This window comes from Penicillium angulare, assembly GCF_028827245.1.
Source record: "Penicillium angulare strain IBT 27051 chromosome Unknown utg000012l_segment0_segment0, whole genome shotgun sequence".
NCBI lineage: Eukaryota > Fungi > Ascomycota > Eurotiomycetes > Eurotiales > Aspergillaceae > Penicillium > Penicillium angulare.
In genome coordinates this window covers 1,597,728-1,615,593 of record NW_026623171.1, presented here as the reverse complement: position 1 = coordinate 1,615,593, position 17,866 = coordinate 1,597,728, and the positions used below count along the sequence as shown (strand labels likewise).

At 46.0% G+C, this 17,866-nt stretch overlaps 9 protein-coding genes across 9 annotated transcripts; 3 read left to right on the top strand and 6 right to left on the bottom strand.

Moving 5' to 3' along the window:
- Nucleotides 1–453: 453 nt before the first annotated feature.
- On the bottom strand, nt 454–1,140 carry N7478_013264 (putative carbonate dehydratase; the record flags this gene model as incomplete). Its single annotated transcript, XM_056929474.1, has 3 exons — nt 454–688; nt 747–832; nt 898–1,140. The coding sequence occupies 3 exons, from the start codon at nt 1,138–1,140 to the stop codon at nt 454–456; spliced, it is 564 nt and encodes a 187-aa protein (XP_056772836.1).
- Nucleotides 1,141–3,476: 2,336 nt separating this feature from the next.
- N7478_013263 (alpha-glucosidase) lies at nt 3,477–5,093 on the top strand (the record flags this gene model as incomplete). Its single annotated transcript, XM_056929473.1, has 1 exon — nt 3,477–5,093. One exon carries the CDS (start codon nt 3,477–3,479, stop codon nt 5,091–5,093), a length of 1,617 nt encoding a protein of 538 aa, XP_056772835.1.
- A 275-nt stretch (nt 5,094–5,368) lies between these two features.
- N7478_013262 (Zn(II)2Cys6 transcription factor) lies at nt 5,369–6,811 on the bottom strand (the record flags this gene model as incomplete). Its single annotated transcript, XM_056929472.1, has 1 exon — nt 5,369–6,811. One exon carries the CDS (start codon nt 6,809–6,811, stop codon nt 5,369–5,371), a length of 1,443 nt encoding a protein of 480 aa, XP_056772834.1.
- Nucleotides 6,812–8,063: 1,252 nt separating this feature from the next.
- On the bottom strand, nt 8,064–8,529 carry N7478_013261 (uncharacterized protein; the record flags this gene model as incomplete). The annotated part of the gene is made up of 2 exons (XM_056929471.1): nt 8,064–8,411; nt 8,479–8,529. The coding sequence occupies 2 exons, from the start codon at nt 8,527–8,529 to the stop codon at nt 8,064–8,066; spliced, it is 399 nt and encodes a 132-aa protein (XP_056772833.1).
- An 898-nt stretch (nt 8,530–9,427) lies between these two features.
- On the bottom strand, nt 9,428–9,607 carry N7478_013260 (glucose-methanol-choline oxidoreductase-like protein; the record flags this gene model as incomplete). Its single annotated transcript, XM_056929470.1, has 1 exon — nt 9,428–9,607. The coding sequence occupies one exon, from the start codon at nt 9,605–9,607 to the stop codon at nt 9,428–9,430; it is 180 nt and encodes a 59-aa protein (XP_056772832.1).
- An 830-nt stretch (nt 9,608–10,437) lies between these two features.
- N7478_013259 (uncharacterized protein) lies at nt 10,438–10,641 on the bottom strand (the record flags this gene model as incomplete). Its single annotated transcript, XM_056929469.1, has 1 exon — nt 10,438–10,641. One exon carries the CDS (start codon nt 10,639–10,641, stop codon nt 10,438–10,440), a length of 204 nt encoding a protein of 67 aa, XP_056772831.1.
- A 202-nt stretch (nt 10,642–10,843) lies between these two features.
- N7478_013258 (class I SAM-dependent methyltransferase) lies at nt 10,844–12,414 on the top strand (the record flags this gene model as incomplete). The annotated part of the gene is made up of 9 exons (XM_056929468.1): nt 10,844–10,966; nt 11,043–11,150; nt 11,223–11,233; nt 11,288–11,327; nt 11,387–11,397; nt 11,454–11,564; nt 11,626–11,781; nt 11,859–12,320; nt 12,375–12,414. The coding sequence occupies 9 exons, from the start codon at nt 10,844–10,846 to the stop codon at nt 12,412–12,414; spliced, it is 1,062 nt and encodes a 353-aa protein (XP_056772830.1).
- A 1,610-nt stretch (nt 12,415–14,024) lies between these two features.
- N7478_013257 (uncharacterized protein) lies at nt 14,025–16,318 on the top strand (the record flags this gene model as incomplete). The annotated part of the gene is made up of 4 exons (XM_056929467.1): nt 14,025–14,056; nt 14,110–14,717; nt 14,797–15,767; nt 15,857–16,318. 4 exons carry the CDS (start codon nt 14,025–14,027, stop codon nt 16,316–16,318), a joined length of 2,073 nt encoding a protein of 690 aa, XP_056772829.1.
- Nucleotides 16,262–17,792, bottom strand: N7478_013256 (uncharacterized protein; the record flags this gene model as incomplete). The annotated part of the gene is made up of 5 exons (XM_056929466.1): nt 16,262–16,426; nt 16,485–16,923; nt 16,998–17,242; nt 17,337–17,452; nt 17,498–17,792. The coding sequence occupies 5 exons, from the start codon at nt 17,790–17,792 to the stop codon at nt 16,262–16,264; spliced, it is 1,260 nt and encodes a 419-aa protein (XP_056772828.1).
- Nucleotides 17,793–17,866: the final 74 nt, after the last annotated feature.

Below are 17,866 nucleotides of genomic sequence, written 5' to 3'. Positions count from 1 at the left end.
TTGATTATGATGCAATATGGTACATACTATGTACCTCCAAGCCTTAAGTTAACCATCTTTAATAGGTTCCGAGTTACAGTTCGCAATACGACGAGCAGTATATAATAATGATTACCAGAGAATGCTTATATCCTTGGATCGACCGAAAATTCTAGTTGGTAAGAACTTGAAATAAAGATAACTCTGGATGTATGGAGCATTCCAAAGGATACTGGCATACGTCATGAAATACCAAGAGCACCAGCCTCACTTGGAAATCCTATTCATGACCACGTGCACAATATTTACTCCTACAATTGTGAAGAGAAGAAGGCAGTCTAAAATATTATCACTCAATGGTCGACATACCCACACAACTTATTGTGGAAAGCCGTGATTCTGGTGAGCTAATTTGTCTATAGTCAATATGTACAATGGCGATCAACGCCTTCTAACCTCTCAAACGCACACGCGTTAGATGCGACACTCAACATCCTCGAGTAACCGAGACGCCTCTCCACTGTGTGTATCATAGACAATTCCATGTAACTGGAGGTTTCCCGATTTCGCCGCATCCACAACCTCCGGAAACTGACGCAACGAGCGCAATTGATCCAGAACATTCAACTGAACAAAAGTCCGATCATGTTCTGTCTCGGGTAATTGATTGATGGCATCCTTATTTGTTGAGTGTAACGAATCAAGCTTGCTATGGAACTGTCAGTTCTCATCTCATTATTTGGTTCTCAACTAGTGGTTTTTCATACCTTTGCCATGGACCTTGCAGTCCATCCCTTGAGGCCGCTTTCACTATTTGACATCCATAGTGGCCACAAACAACGATATGTCTCACCTAAAGATCAACGATTAGTTCGTGCTTTGAGTCAATGGTCACTGAGTTGGGATCGTCACACATACTCCAAGAACAGTCACGGCGTATTTCACCGTTGTCTCACAGGACAAGTCGCCCTCAATAATCATGTTTCCGATATTGCGATGCACCATCATTTCGTCGGGAAGAAGGTCAAGAATGGTCGTTTCTTGGAAGCCACTATCGGAGCATCCGATCCAGAGAATTTGTTGTGTCGGCTCTTGAAGACTGGGGATGAAATCCGGGTTTAGAGGCGCAGCCTCGAACTTTCCAAAGCGAGTCTTTCCCATTGTGTGTGTCTGCGTTGAGCAATGTGCGATCTTGGTGAGAGGTGTGAAAGCCGTCGAGTTCGCACGGAAAGAAGAAATCAAGTTTCGCGCTGTAAGTGTTAAAGGCGATGTCATGAGGCTTTGACAAGTTCGACTTAATTATGGCGAGAGATGAAAAGCGAAACACAACACAAAGGTTGGCGAGGGTATTATTTGAAGTAAGAAAGATGAAGAAAAAATTAGAAAACAATTGGAAGTCACGATCTCTGTTGGCGACGAACCCTGTTTATGAATGGGCATGAATAGGTGGAGAAGGGCGCACTCCGATTCTCGCATTGCCCGGCCTCGTCTGGCGTCGTAATTAAGGGATCCCCACTAACGTCCGAAGCCCCATTTCAAGGAGAAGACGAGCGAATCAGACTAACGAGATGAGACAATGAGGCCGAATTGCGGCCACACCATTCACACTATGAGTTGGCATTGCCGAGAATTTACCGGCTTCGGCCGAGTCCCGGTTCCGGGGGCGAGATAAGATCTGCTTCGGCGTTGCTCTACCATACATAGTGCTTGTATGAATGGAGATGGATGGAGATGCATGGAACAACCATGCTTGGGGCCTCAGGTGTGACTTTTTAAGTTTGCTGTAAATGACTCACTTTACTTGATACACAGGATGTAAGAATCTTTGAGCCTTCTAGCTTGAAAACACCTTACTAGGATCGTGCTCTACAATCCACCATTTACAAATAGAAAGATCTTTAAGACTACTAGTCATAGTAGAACTAAGTCACGTCATATTTAGACAGTATAATATAATAAAAGGACCTAAATGCGCTCCATCGTCTCCACAGAAGGTTCCTCGGCCGTTTTCTCCACAACGTTTCCCCCATGAACGGCAAAAGGGTCCATAAACGTCGAGTTGAACTTGCGAGCTGAAACTCCATGTTCAAATAAGAGATGCAGCTCGGCATATGTACGGCCGGCTCTGGAAGGCGGTATTACGACCACGTCAAACACAACAACAGGGCCATACCCGCACAGAAAAATCCTGGCTTCGCGCCCCAGTCCCAGCTAGAAGGATTGAGCATCCTCAGCGTAATATTATTGACACAAATCCCGCAAATGTTATAAAAAATGCGTGCGACGACGATCGATTTTGCTCGGAGCCGCGTCGAGCTCATCTCCGAAACAAGGCTGTATATTGTTGGACCCACCGTTGCATCATAGGTAAATGTAAAAGCTAGGAGATGACCACCGACAGCCCACTGGGCGACTGAGTTGCCGTGGGCTATAATACCCAGATAGCCGGAGAGAAATAATAAGGCCATCATCACAACTAATCTATAGATGAAGGGTGTTCAAGTTCGATGTCCACCGACATTTGCTCATTAGTGCCCATGAGAAAATTGTTTCGATCGCATCGAGTATATATTGAATTATCAACATGGTGAAGGCATTGCTACTAGTCGCCAGGCCTGCCTGCCCGAAGAAGTAGGTTCCATATCCCATCAAGGCATTGCCTGAAATTTCTTGTACAGCCCATGTGGTACAAACCACCGCGGTGCGTCGAAGGTCAGTACCGGTGAAGCAATCAAGATAGGAGGTGCCTTCAGACGTGCTCTTCTCAAGCTCGTTGGTACTTTAAGAGTAACTCCAAGATCAAAAGTGAAACTGTAATGTCTGAGAGATATTAGCCAGGACCAGAAAAAATGCTGAGAAACGAGCTCTTTATGCTCGTGCCGTTGGCCATGAGACAGAAGTCGCTGTTCAAGTATCAAGCAACAATCCCCCGGATTTCTTGCAAGCGCTAGTGTACATAGTCTGATTAGCCTGGGGTAAGAGTACGTAGCTCTTCTCGGGCGGAGATGATGTGAGGTGAAAGTGTGCGTTATTTAAGATTGTGTGTGAATATGAAACGATATGTAGCGACGGATAATCCGATGGAGAAACGCGATTGCCCCATGGGGAAATGAATGCCCCAAAGAACACCACTAAATGCCATGCGGCTTAACTGGCTGGAACCACAACTACAACAACGAGCTAGTTAAAACCTGAATCCCACGGTTCCAGGTGCGTGTTCTCGGACGGATAATAAACCAATCAGATCTCACGTCTTTTGCGTACTACTGCATGTGCATGCTGTGATCGCGAGGGGTAATGTGATGTCGGACCGACAAGAAACCAATTGTTTTGTTCTGGTGGAGAGACCATTCGAGATAAAACATGGAGTGTGAGCATGAGTACGTAGGATTTGTTTTCTCTTTTCTTCTCATTTTTGTTTTTATCTTACTAGTCGGATCTCCGCTACTTAGCTTCAAATATTTGAACACTATTAAAACGCCGAAGCTATAGCCAACATGACCCAGGAAACGCCATGGTGGAAAAACGCCACCATTTATCAGATCTACCCCGCTAGCTACAAAGATTCAAACGGTGATGGGATTGGAGATTTACAAGGAATACTCGGCCAATTAGATTATATCAAGTCACTCGGCGTTGATGCGATATGGATTTGCCCTCATTATGATTCCCCGCAACATGATATGGGCTATGACGTCGCGAACTATGAAGCTGTATACGCACCCTATGGCACCGTGAAAGACGTTGAAGCCATAATCGCAGCGAGCCACGAACGCGGATTACGAGTCCTCCTTGATCTAGTCATCAACCACACATCAGATCAGCATGCCTGGTTTAAAGAATCACGTCTTTCCAAAACAAGCCCTAAACGCGACTGGTATATATGGCGCCCAGCTAAATATGACGCAGATGGTGCTCGCCGACCACCAAACAACTGGCGCGGTTTTTTTGGCGGCAGTGCCTGGGAATGGGATGAAACTACACAGGAATATTATCTCCACCTATTCGCTGTACAGCAACCAGATGTGAACTGGGAAAACCCAGAGACAAGAGCAGCAGTTTACGAGTCTGCAATGGAGTTCTGGTTGCGCAAAGGCATCGATGGATTCCGTGTCGATACAGTGAATATGTATAGCAAGGATCAATCTTTTCGAGATGCGCCCGTTATCGACCCCAAGAATAAATTCCAACTAGACCCTTCGCTGTTTTGCAATGGGCCTCGAATTCATGAATTCTTACATGAAATGGGCCAGATACTACTTAAGTATGGTGCGTGTACGGTCGGAGAACTACCAGCTACACCAGAAATTGTCGATGTGTTGAAATACGTGTCCGCAAAAGAGCAGCAGCTGAGCATGGTCTTTCAATTCGATATAGTCGACAGTGGAAAGGGAAAGGACCTTCAGTATCAGACTACTCCACGAAATTGGACATTGTCTGATTTTCGTGAGCGTGTAAGACGGACACAAGGACTGAGCGACGGCTCAACCGACGGCTGGAGCACAAGTTTTCTAGAAAATCATGATCAAGCCCGATCAATTTCACGATGGGGAAGCGAGAAAACTATAGAATTGTGGTCTCTTAGCGCGAAAATGCTTGCAATGCTTGTTGGTACTCTTTCAGGAACGCTATATGTCTACCAAGGGCAGGAGATTGGTATGGTCAACGCCCCAGAAGATTGGCCAATATCCGAATATAAAGACCTTGATAGTTTGAACTACTATAACTACGTGAAGGAGCAGACAGGGAATGATCCAATTGCAATGAAGACAACAAAGATTGCTTTAGCACATCTTGCTCGTGATCATGCACGACTTCCAATGCAATGGGACGATACTCCGAATGCCGGATTTTCGACGGAGGGCGCGAAGACCTGGATGCGAGTACATGACAACTACAAGACATTGAATGTTAAGCGACAGACAGATGATCCAACCTCAGTGTTATCCTTCTGGCGGGAGTTGCTACGTATTCGCCATGCGCACCCTAAGCTTTTCGCTCAGGGTTTGTTCAGGGACACGGACCCATCTCATGAGTCTGTCTTTTTGTTCGAAAAGATCTCCGGCGAGCAGAAGCTGGTTGTGGCATTGAATTTTACTGGGGGAGACAGTTGATTAATTTAACTGAATCACTTGGAAACGGGCCTCGAAGGACTCTTTTGAAGAACTATGAGGAAGAGTCCTTGGATACCCTGCAGCCATACGAAGGGAGAGTTTACTTGGTGGAGAAATAGAGCTATGTCGAATGTTTTTTTAACGATCTATGAGATACTTAAGATACCTATTTTCACAAATTGATAATCCGAAGAATATACTATTGTTCAAGTTTCAACCTTGTACCTACTTAGGCAGGGCAGTACACACATTAAGTAGGTAGCTATTAAAGTGCCTCAACGGAGAAGTTCCATCTCCTTTATCTCAGGGTATCTATCGCGGATTAGCTGGAACTTTTGTGTCAAAACCTCCGGCCATAAGTTCTGGAACCCGGTGAACGAAAACAAAAAGTCCTTCAAGAACAAGATATCATGAATTCGTCGCACCGTCTCATCACCAGACGCATGTGTTACATTAAGCACAACATCAGTTATCGTACTTGCAATCTCAAAAAGCTTCTTCAAAATTCCCGAGCCGTGAATTCCAACAAGATCGCGCGGAATCGTCATCAAGAATTGACGAAGCTGATTCGACAGACGCAATGGAAATGAAAGAGAAAGAAGAAGCGAAGAACTAGGCAATGAAGACAAAAGTGTATTCGAAAGGGCAATCTGCCACGTAAGAGTACGCAGCCAGTGCCTTGTAATGACAAGATCAGCCTGCTGCATCTGTGGTAGCCGCGAGACTTCACAATGCCATTCATCATCCTCCAGATGGCGCTGTTTTTCTTCAATCCATTCAGCTGTTACTTCGGAGCGACCTCCAAGCCAAAAATCAAGAAATTCCCTATCGACAAGACGGAAGTTGTCAATACAAAGCTGCCACCCTGTTTCAACATCGGGAGGTAGCGTGCCATCATGATCTGGATGTGTTTTCAACGGACCCAAACAAGGAGGTCGATTCTCTGTCAAAGCCGTGAATCTTTCATGGACAAAACATTCCCAGTATGCGCGTTGGAGTCGCGCTCGTTGAACCGGATCAAGATTCGCCAATGCTTCTTCCGATTCAACATTGAGCATGTAGAGTAATGAAATTGCTTCGCGAAGGTATATGAAGGCCAGATCTGGACGGCGGAGAGTGCCAAATGCCATTTCGGCGAATAAACCGCTCATCACATCCACGATACTTACGTGGGAGTCGAGGGTTGGCCGACGACGTAATTCAAGGGAGCGTGTGAGTAATGTTGCGATGCGGTCGCGTGTCCCGGGTGCCTCTTGAACAGGCTCGCTACGAGTCAGATCAAGCGTTACAGCCGCGTAAATGTAGACGAAGCTCGCAATATTTTTGTCACCATCCATTTGACCGATCATTTCGCAGATTTCTTCCGCAGGAATGACCGGGCTCATAGGAAACACATACTGCTCATAATCACCCAACAGATCGATAAAGAACGCCGGGTTGAAACTCGATGCGGTTGATGAAGGCATAAAGCTGAGTTTCTCAGCATGAGCTAATAAGGTGGCGCTTTTTCCAGGTCGTAAATTTAGTGCACGGCACTCAGCGATGACGGTACCTCGTCGCACATTCTTCTTGCGTGGGCGATCTGACGGGATGCTTGTGTATGTACATGGTAAGCCGGAATGAGTGCATTGCTGGCATCTGGACTGGCCGTTGCATCGGACTTTGCGCCTCTTACATGAATCGCAGGCTCTAAGAGTGCGTCGGTCAGAGTCCGGCATGACAAGAGAATAAGGGCGGGTGGGAAACTAGATGCTGCGAGACCGAGCCGATCTTGGTTGACCGGGGGAGTGGAAATGTGGGGGCGCCGTGCGGGGATCGAGTGGAGAGGGCTGATTGGGTTAACTTTGAACTGGATGCGAGTAGACGTATTTTCATTTTGATTAATTTAATAATATCTAAATATATTTAAAATAGCGAGCGAATAAGCACATACCGCTTGTCGTCGCAGTGAGCCCAGAAAAAATAACAATAAGTCCAAATCCACTGCCATAAGCACCAGCGAGCCCATGTAACTTATCGGCTCTTAACAAGAATTCACTGAACGGGCCACTCACAACATTGCCAATTCCACGTCCAAATGCAATGAATGAGAATATTATAGTAGCATCTGCCGCAGAATCTGCCTGCTGAACGGCACGCATTATTCCAGACCAAGTCGCAGAATAACTCCCCGCAAATATTCCATATGCAACAGAAAAGACCAGCAAGAGAGCGATATTGGTGGAAAAACCCCATAGGAGAAAGACTGCGATTGTGGTTCCAATTGAGGAAATTGCTATACATATAACAACATGACAGCGATCTGATAAGTGGCCCATGGTTATGCTGCCAAAAACAGAAGCCAGATTGAGAGCCGTCACCGTGAGTGATGCGAGTAATTGAGATGCACCTATTCTCCGGGCGAAAATTGGAAGGTATATAGAAGGGATGAAGAAACCTAGTGCTTCGAGCACATTGGAACATTGATAGACAATAAACACCCGATTCAGCAAGAATTTGGCGTTGAGCCGGTGATGGGCTATATCCTTGGAAACCGGTAGTCTTGGTCTGTGAAAGTACAAGAATGGAGCTGCAAGTACAAATAGACAGACCGAACAAATCCTCAGAGTCATTTGATATCCGAGATGATTTAGGAGTTTTCCCAAAATCAACGGGAACAAGATTCCAGAGATACCAGATCCAGCCCAGACAATTCCGAAGGCAAGTCCCCTGCGTTTATCAAACCATTCTGACATGAACATGATTGATGGGCTATATGCTATACAGCCACCAATGCCAAATCCGATTCCTTGGGACAGCACAAGATGTGTGACGCTCTTGGCGAAAGATGCTAGGGCCAGAGATAGACACATTAGAGCCAGGCCTACGGTTGAGAACCATCTGGCATATCGAGGTAGAAGAATCATAGTTAAGATGACCACTGGACAACTCAAATACGCAACACCCTATTGCATGTTAGAAGAGCTAGAATCACAAAGATGGGCTATTGGTCCTTACAGTAGCACATGTCCCAATAACAGCCACCATACTGGAGCCTTTGATCTGGTCGTTGTCCCGATAATAACTTTCAAATACACCAAAAGAAAATGCGAAGCCCCACACAAGAGCTTCTACCATCGTGGATGCAGCCAAAAACATCCATGCTTGAAAGCCGCCATCGATAGGAGGCAACGAATTTTGATTGCAAAGATTCTTCTCATCTTCGTCTTCGAGATCTTTTTTATTTGAGGCATTGCATAGTGCCGACCCAGGTGACGTTTCCTTCTGGGAGAGGCTCGAACTTGTTGGCGATGAGCTTTCAGTATGCATGAAGCTGAGCTGTACAAAGGGTATATAAGTGAAGAATGATGAAGACAATTGTTTGTCTCAAATATTAAAAACCTACTTTACTAACAATAAATACTAAGCCACTCTGTCGGATGTGACCTTGGGACATTGCGTAATGCCCCTGGCGGGTCACAAAAAGGAAACAGGGATGAAATATCCAACTGGGCATCAAGTGATGGACAGTGTATCTTTTCCTGGTCTGATTGGCTTCCTGGACAACACTTGACTACGGGTGATTTACTCGGAGAAAACGGATGGGTCCTGCCAGCTGGTACTATCTACGAACAAAGTTTGACCGATGTTTTGGATATCCCGATCAAATCTATCATGTAGTTGGACAGGGGATTTGTCAGTTTCGATACAGTACAACACTATTAGAAACCTAGATGCAACCGAATGATCTCCCCAAGAGTAAAAATATGCTCGAGTGTTTTCTAATCAAGTTTTCACCTTGAATAAAGCTCTGAAGACTCGCTAGGCTTGACGTGCTTTTAATGGGGCATAGACTCACCCAAGGGTTGAATCTCAGTCGAAGCTATGCTAGGTAGTATAACGGTTAAAGGCGGGAGATCCAAAGTGTGGAATGTAGGGAAAATTATGAGGAATGCACGATTGTTTCGAGGCTCTCAACGTACCAATGATTTGGTATTATGAGCTCATAGGCGCAAAACCGAGCTATGTAATAGAATTGTGGGCCTGGCTGACTCCTTGCTTGAGATAGCTTTTGCGGAGTATTTTTGAGTTTGTTGACAGAGTCGATAAGCTACAAAAAGTGACTCCGTGCATCGAGCTATACAAACTTATCAAGCTACACGCTATTTGGTAACTAAATAGGGTTTAGGATTCTTAAAAGCTGGGATTTACATACATAGAAATTTACAGTATTCTTTGTCTCCCTTGGGGAACCTGCCCACGTGCTCATATATTGCATCTAAATGTACTCAAGTTTGATGACCGGCTCATGTATTCGAGGACTCGGAGACATAAGCCAGATATAACATACAAAATTATGTCTTGAGAAGATCCTCTTTGATCAAGTCTGCAGCGCGCTCTGCAACTACATACACGGCACTCTGGGTATTTCCGGTGGGGATAACGGGAATCACACTCGCGTCGACCACTGGTAGCCCCTTCGTACCCCAGACTTGGAGCCGATCGTCTACCACACCACCTTTCTCACGAGGCATCATAGCACATGTGCTAGTTGGATGAAAAGTAAATTTGGCTGCTGACACGACATAGCTTTTGACGTCATCCAAAGACGCTGTGCGTAAATCCGCCGGGGCACCTGGACTGATTGCGCCTAACTTGCGGACTAGTATAATTTCGAAAATGACTCCCAAATCCAATTTCAATGTTAGTTGCCGATATAATGTAGAGGGCCAAATTAATTTTCCCTTAACGCTCTTGTTCGATGCTCGAAAGGGAAAAAAAGTAATTCGAAAAGACCAAGTAAACAAACATGAACTGAGCGCAAGACAAATAAGAATCATTGATTGAACGGAAGAATGGGGGGAGTTGGCAAGGCGTTGGTTCAATTAGAAAATATGAAAGCAAAGTCTATTGTAATTTATCAGTGAATGCCCATAATAAATAATTGACGCAGTATAATTCCTGGAAGCATTTCACGATCTCTTGTATAGATAGAACCCCGGAATTATATTTTCTCCGATTCCGTGGAACCCGGGGAGGAAAAGTCGATTTTGTACGGAACTCGGATGACTCAGCAGAAGAGAAGGAGGTTTCCCGATGCCCCTCACGTGCCCCTCACTTGCTCACACACCACTATGTACATGCTGTGCATCAATAGGTACTAAGCACTAATATAAGCCACTTGGTACCACTAGTCCAGCGCTAGCCTGCCAGCGCTTATGCACAGTATTTTTTAGTATCTCTTCATGATATCTTCTTCTCTCCTCTATATGTAACATAGTCTTCTAAATAGGAGGCCTTCTACCCCTTTCTTTCTTCTTGCTAACTTTCTTTTTTTGCTTCTGCAAGTATCCATAATTTGGTCTCAATAGGCCTGCGTGGCACCGAATTCTGATGTCTGCATTCGGACTGAACCAGTCAGTCTACCGGGACACAGGAAAGACTCAACAGAACAGCCAGGAAGCGTGGAGTTGATTTCCGACCAATTCCAGAGGTTTTCATTGGCAACCACGGGCCAGCCCAAGGGCACAATCCCCCAGAGAATGTAGGTAGAAATGACATTAGACATGATAGATCAAATAATCGACATCTCAATCGAACCCGACCCTTCGGAACAAACCCAAAATCCCCCCCTCCGACTCCGTGTACACGAGCTGGTTCATTAGCGAGTCCATTATCCCAATGGGAAGGATAATTATTTATTTCCCGTAAAATCCTCCACAATTTTTTCCTCTTCCCGTTCTTCTCGATCCTTCTCGTAGCGTTCACCAATGGTTTCCAATCCCCAAGAAGCGCACTTGGCGCCTAGCGACTCGTCCCACTCCGTCCCCCAGGTTAATGCTGAAACCCCGGTCAACGCGCCCGGTCCAATTGCGATCGATAGTTTTACCGATGTATGTAAACTTTGATTGTCCGAGTCTAAGCTTATGTATAATCAGTCGAAATGTTAATTCCCACGCCATATTGTAGGACACCAACAGTGAGTTTGACGACGAGGCGTCTGATCTCACCTCCCTGTCGTCGAGCGTGCTCGAATATGAATATGAAAATGGTCGGCGGTATTGCAGTACCCGCTCAGTAAGTGCTAAATGGCCCTGTACAAAGCATTGCCCTACGATTTACTTTAAACGATCGACTAACTATGACTAGGGAGTTGCTATGTACGTCCACTCATTCCTCTAGAGGATTTTGCCTGCGAAGACTGACCAAGCTAGGATGCCAAATGACGAGGAGGAGCAAGATCGAATGGATATTGTAAGAGATCGCCCCCACCCACGAATTACTTCTAGTTCACTAACTTTTCCCCCTTCAAGACACATCATATGTCCGTGAAGCAACTACATTCCCTATGATTGCATGTAGCTGACAAGTGTGGTGCAGATGGCTGATGCTACTCGGAGGAGAGCTTTATAATGCCCCTATCGGGTCAAACCCCCAAAATATTCTTGACCTGGGAACCGGAACAGGTATCTGGGCTATGGATATGGCCGAGTATGTGCTCAACCTCTATTCTCTTCATCTTCTATGCCAGCAATACTAATTTTGGCGATAGGAAATTCCCCAATGCACACGTCATTGGCAATGACGTCAGTCCCATCCAGCCCAATTGGGTGGCTCCAAACATTGAATTCATCGTGGATGATTTCGAACTCGAATGGCCTTTTGAACCGAATCACTTTGACTTTATCCATGCACGATGTCTGGCAGGGTATGTTTCTATACCCCTATGCCCTCAAGTTGATGGACCCCCAATCTTAACACGAATTACACTAACATACAGAGCAGATGCGTGGCCTCATGGCCCGGGTTCATCAGCCGAATTTTCGACCACGTGAAACCCGGCGGCTATTTTGAATCGCATGAGAGTGCCGTGTGGGCCTGGAGTGACGATGGCTCTCTCAAAGAAGATTCCGCGCTCATGGAATGGCAACAAGCTATTAATTATGCCGGTGAAAAAATTGGCCGGGATCTAAATATCTATTATAAACTGAAAGACTGGATGATTGCAGCAGGATTTGTGGATGTCCAAGTATCCGTCTATGTGCTGCCCTTTTCGCCTTGGCCACGCGATCCCCACCTAAAGGCATTGGGAAGGTACCAAGCAGTGCAATTGCAGCAAGCCATCGATTCATACGCGCTGCGGTTATTCACACAGGTGCTGGGCTGGAGCTCGGAAGTGGCGCAGATTCACAATGCTAAAGTGAAACACGAGCTACGGGATAAAAGGCTACATGCCTATGTTCAAACGTATGTTCAAAGTATCTCTTCGATGGCCTGAGCTTTTGTACTAACTATGAGCAGGGTCGCCGTCCATGGAAGAAAGCCTTTTTACGCCTGCTGATACTGGATGTTTCTGTTTCTACAGGCTTCGAGAATTATAAGATACGAACTGATTTGTCAGTCTGGTAAGGCCTATCCCCGATATTGTACATAGTGATAGCGAATATCCGCTTTGACGACCTTAATACACGAACATCTTTATAGAGAGACCTGCTTCTTGTTTTATTCTGTAATACAATACCTAGGTGGGTGAAGTAATACCCAATTAAGCTTCAAGTTAAATAAGATGAGCAGTACGTGGCCAGTGTCTGCATAGCGCTAGGTAGTAACTACCCCTTTCCCAGCCAGCATGCATGGCCTGCTGCATGTAAATCAGAACTGTCAATCGCAGTGTTTCTGAATAAATACAAATATAACCAAAGGAAACTAATCTCTTCTGCTAATTATCAAACCACGGGCTATTGATTTCTCTATTCAATATAATAGAAATTTAACCGTTGATTTCAACCATTACGCTTGGAAGCTTTATGCGTGTTTGATTTCTCTATGACCGCATGAACAACAAGCATAGCCTTCCTTGTCGTACGATCTTTGCACCCACTCCGTGCAAGAGCATCGGTTGCCGTTTTCGTATACGCCATGACATATGGGTTTCCAGTCGTGCTTAAAGAGGAAAGGCCCCGCGAGGAAGTTGAACCAAGCCATGATTTAAGGATTCAAATGGTGGTGGGTGTATCGAATGGAACTATCACTAGGTTAGTCGGATTGTTTTTGACGGATAATGGGAGAACGGAGGACCGTTGACTTTTTCAGATGAATTTGGACTAAAGGTGTGAATTCCGCTTAAAGAAAACTTGAAGCTGCGGTGAATTATGTACCACGGCGGGCTGTAGTTTGACTGCCAGGGTGAGATGATGAAGACGGAACTTGAATGGAGAAACACTGGGCATCACCTACAAATATCTAGATATCCAGGGAGTTATGATAAAGAAGGATGGTGCCCAATAGGTGCCCGATTTACTCAGGTACTGACTCGATACGAAGCGAAAGTACGGCTAAGCCATTATAGGCTATATCATCGATAAGTATATGCCAGGGCAGAAACTACTTCCAAAGTTACCCGTGGACAGCTCCGAGTTGCAGTTTTCACCACTGCCCAGTTGGTAGAAATTATACTTGGAATCGGAGAATTTCCAAGGCTTCGTATCTAGAAATCGTCTTAAAAAATAAATCTATAAAAACGCACGAGTTTATATTGGTAAACGAAGTAAGTAGTTTGGGCTGGCGAAAGATACATTTATACCTGAGGCAGAAACCGGTACATGGTGAGACGCATGCCTTGGAATGCTGGCACCAATAATAGTTCCGTCCAGGCTGTAAAGCTGGCGTGTCTATAGTGTCAACTTAATTGAATATTTTCATATGTTTGTTCTTTGAGCAACAAGAGGAAGTCGAGGGTCATTACCAATAACGAGTAAGAGCGCGTAGTGCATAGCTTCGAAGCTTAGATCGTGCTGGGTGATGTACTAGACGGGAATGCCAAGAAACCCAATTCCGTCTCTTTCCATCATCAATGCCGTCAAACCCGAAGATTCACTACACTACATTTGGCTTCGTATCATGCCGACTTCTATCATAAAAAGTTACTAGCCAACAAGAGTCGCGAAAACAATGCGGTCCAGCGTCTCGTGCGCATCATGTCGGTAAGTCTTCCCTAGCCATCTGGCGACCGGGGTTTTAACTGATCGAGCCATAGCAAAGCCAAGATAAAATGTGTGCATTCGGGGATGGCGCCATGCCAAAAGTGTCGAAAATCTGGCATTGCTGGCTGTATCCTCACGAAGCCCCCTCAGCGACCCGCTCAAAGAGAGAGATCAACGACATTGAATGTTCCGCCAACAGCGGATGGTCACAATATAGCAAGACCCGGACGCCAGTCCCGTCCCGCTTCGACTTTTGTGGGTGGCCAGACTGAACAGCTACCCTCAATCGTCATGATTGATCAGCATCTCGCGGGTTTAAACGCAGGAACAATCCTCAAGGGACTGAATGTTTTCACAAATAAATTTCCCGAGTTAGGAATTCTCCACATCCCAGCTTTTCAAAAAGACCTTCAGTCCAACCCTCAGTCTACAAGAACGCTTTTGGCGGCTATACTGGCGGTTGTGAAAATCCAACCAATCCTATCAAACCAGGCGTGGGCAACCCGTTTGCTATCGAGTGAGGCTTATGCGAATTATGCCAAAGCTAGGCTATCTGATGAAATATTACGGCCCCCTCGGATCCACACCGTGCAAGCACTGCTCATTATGACCCTGTATGAATGGGGCTCTTGTGGATTTCACCAGGCATGGGTATATTGTGGTATGTTATGAAAGATTGAGATTCAAAACATGGAAACCCTCCGGATTAAGGTCGAGTAGAAACTAAATGAATGAAACAGGGATAGCAACGCGCGTGATGCAAGCCATCCACAGCCAGCGGGTGGCCCCATACCCACTAGATCCAACAGCCGATGGATCCAAAGATGCTGTTTGTCTGGCTATCGAAAACCGCGCTTTCTGGGCGTGTTTCATCATGGACCGAATGATCAGCTCTGGTACATACAACCCGCCCATGCTAACTATGCCTGAGATGGTCAAGCTCAAGGTCATGCGGCCGCTCAGCACAGTCGAGTTTGCCTTCGGTACGGATCCGAATTCAATTGACAACGGCTTCGAACAGAACACCTCTCATTTTGAACATCAGCTAGACCGGCCCTTAGATGTTATCACCCACGGTTTCGAGATGCTGGTTTCAGGATTTGATATTTGGGCACAAATCATGACATTCATCTTCAACGACGGCCGCCGAGCCCCTGGCATGTGTGCAGCAGAGAACTGCCCATGGGTCAGCGGATCGCCTTGGTACCGCACACGGAGTCAACTCGAGGCATGGCGAGCAGGACAGCACCGCCGACTTCATTATCCAAGCAACTCAGTGGCTATTCATATGAGCCTTGGATATGGGGAATCATTCACCTACATCAATCTTCTATATTACGTCTCCACTCTAATGCTGCATCGTGAATACTTCCCATTTTTACCCACGGCGGTATCTGGCCCAAGAGGGCCAGTGGACCACCCAACACTGGAGGCAGAAGCGCCCCTAGGTTGGTGGGAAGAAAGTGCACGGGAGATGTTCGAAGCAGCAGAGCGCGTTGCTGACCTCCTTCATGAGGCAGGAGAATGCGGCATTGGTATCGCGACGCCCTTTGTGGGATTTTGTGCCTTTTCGGCAGCTTACATGAATCTCTACGTCTTTCGATTTCCTCAGATGAACATTGGTCGTAGCCGCCGAGCGGATGAATTGATGAAAATGTGTCTAGACTATCTAGAAGGATTTCGCGGAGTCTGGAAGATTGGCGATGGTTGGGTATGTTCAACCCTAAAGTTATATACAATGATCATGAATCGTGTCTTTGAACCCGATTCTTTTTTTGAGTTTTGGCTGATACCTAGCAGATCAAAACCCTCAAATATGCCTCTCTTTTGTACCAAAGAGCCGCAGACGACCGTGGTCGCTATCTTGGCAAAACCCGAGACGATTTCGATATTCTGCATCAGTCAATCCACGAATTCCGCGTGGTAGACCGATCTGACCAGCATATCCAGGAAATCGAAGGGGCCGAGGGGAGTGCCGAGGGAGGTAGATCAACGGAGCCATTAAATATTGACAGCGAATTGCTGCACTTAGATATCCCACTAACAGACATCCTGACGGATTTGACCCAAAGTGGTTGCGAACAAGGCGCATGGGCACAGTGGTGGCCTGCTTTGGGTGACTTTGGTCTCATTTTAGACCAAGGAGCTGAAGCTGTGACAGAAACTGCTGACGCTACAACGAGGCCAGCAAGCAACTCTGGAGTCTCAAACGCGGGCCATGAACTTCCGGGAGTACATGCACCGGACAGCTATAATGATTAGCATGCCCACGATTGACATTGCGCCCGTATAATAAGCCGCTGGTCGATAAGCAGAAATTCCAGAATTTTTGTCAGCCAGCGAATAGAGACCGGCTGCAATGGGAGAACCCTAAATACCACGTTAATATTCAACATTCAACAAGACATGAAAGGGGGACGTCTCTTACAAAGAAGTAACCAAAGAACCATCCGAGCCACAGAAGAGGTAGAATACCCAAGGCATTTTGAGCACCGAACATCGACCCAACTGTTGTAGGAATAAGGCTGAAGAATGCACCGCATCCAATACCATTTATCACAATGAATACCGACAACACTGCGATGGAGCTGGAAAACGGCCAGATCACCAAGGAGCTGACGCCAGCCAGAAATAGAGAAAGAACGAGACTGTTTAGTGGCCCCAAGGCCGTGTCGGCTAAAAAGCCGCCTCCCACACGCCCAACTGTTGAGGCTATGTTCCAAAATGCCAGGATGATGATAGCCACTCGCTGCGAAGCCACCACGCGAGCAAAGATCGGGATGAAATATGATGGAACAAACAAGGGGAAACAGCCAATTCCACTGCCGATGAACAAAACAAGGAACTTGCGTTCTTTGAACCGGAACCTGTGAAATTATTACTGCGCTTAGCTTTCGATTCTCTATATTTAAACACTTTCATCTTTGAAGTGAGAACATACCACTGGAGTTCTGGAACGGTCGCCTTGGCATGATTTGGTTGTCGAATGACAAACCCTGCTGGCAAACAAATAGCCCACAGAAGTATCCCGAAGATACGAAAGGTCCATGCAGCACCGACTTCAGCAACAAGTAAATTGGTAGCAACACTCATAATCGCAGCCCCGAGACTTCCTCCTCCAAATACCACTCCAGTTGCAAGACCGCGATGTTTGCGGAACCACCGAAGAGGCACAGTCGAACAAGGCTGAATGTAATTTAATTAGCGGAGACCTTTTCCAGGAGCTTTTATATGCACGCATGTTAATCTTTCATGATGAGTATTTTCAAAGGGTACATACCAAAATAGTCAAGCCTCCTCCAACGCCAAATACCACGCTGTGACAGATAAACAACCCCACTAGGTTGTCCGTCACCCAGCTAGCGAGGAACTCTCCAAGTCCCATAAAAAAGGCACCTATACACGCAGTGCGCCGATATCCAATTTTTCGAATCAACATACCCACTAAAAAGCCAATTGAAACCATAAATGAGGTAGCCAAGGACCCGACAAAAGTCATCGTCGTCAATGAGAAGGACGTCGTATTCACAAGTTCCGTTTCCAACACGCCCCATGAGTAGACAATTCCTAAGTAAATGAACAAAATGCATGAAGAAGCCATCACTACCACCCAGCCTTTCCAGCTGTCGAAATCCTTGTCATCTTCTTCAAGTTTTTGTTTAGGTGATGAGCTGGCATTGTCGTCTGTGTCAACGTCTTGTGGTCCAACAGTAGACCGGTCGTACTTTTCATCCATGATTCCAGAGTTTTACAAAATTGTCGGACTTTTGAAATCAAAATGGAGAAAGTGAATTGATTGAAATTAATTGA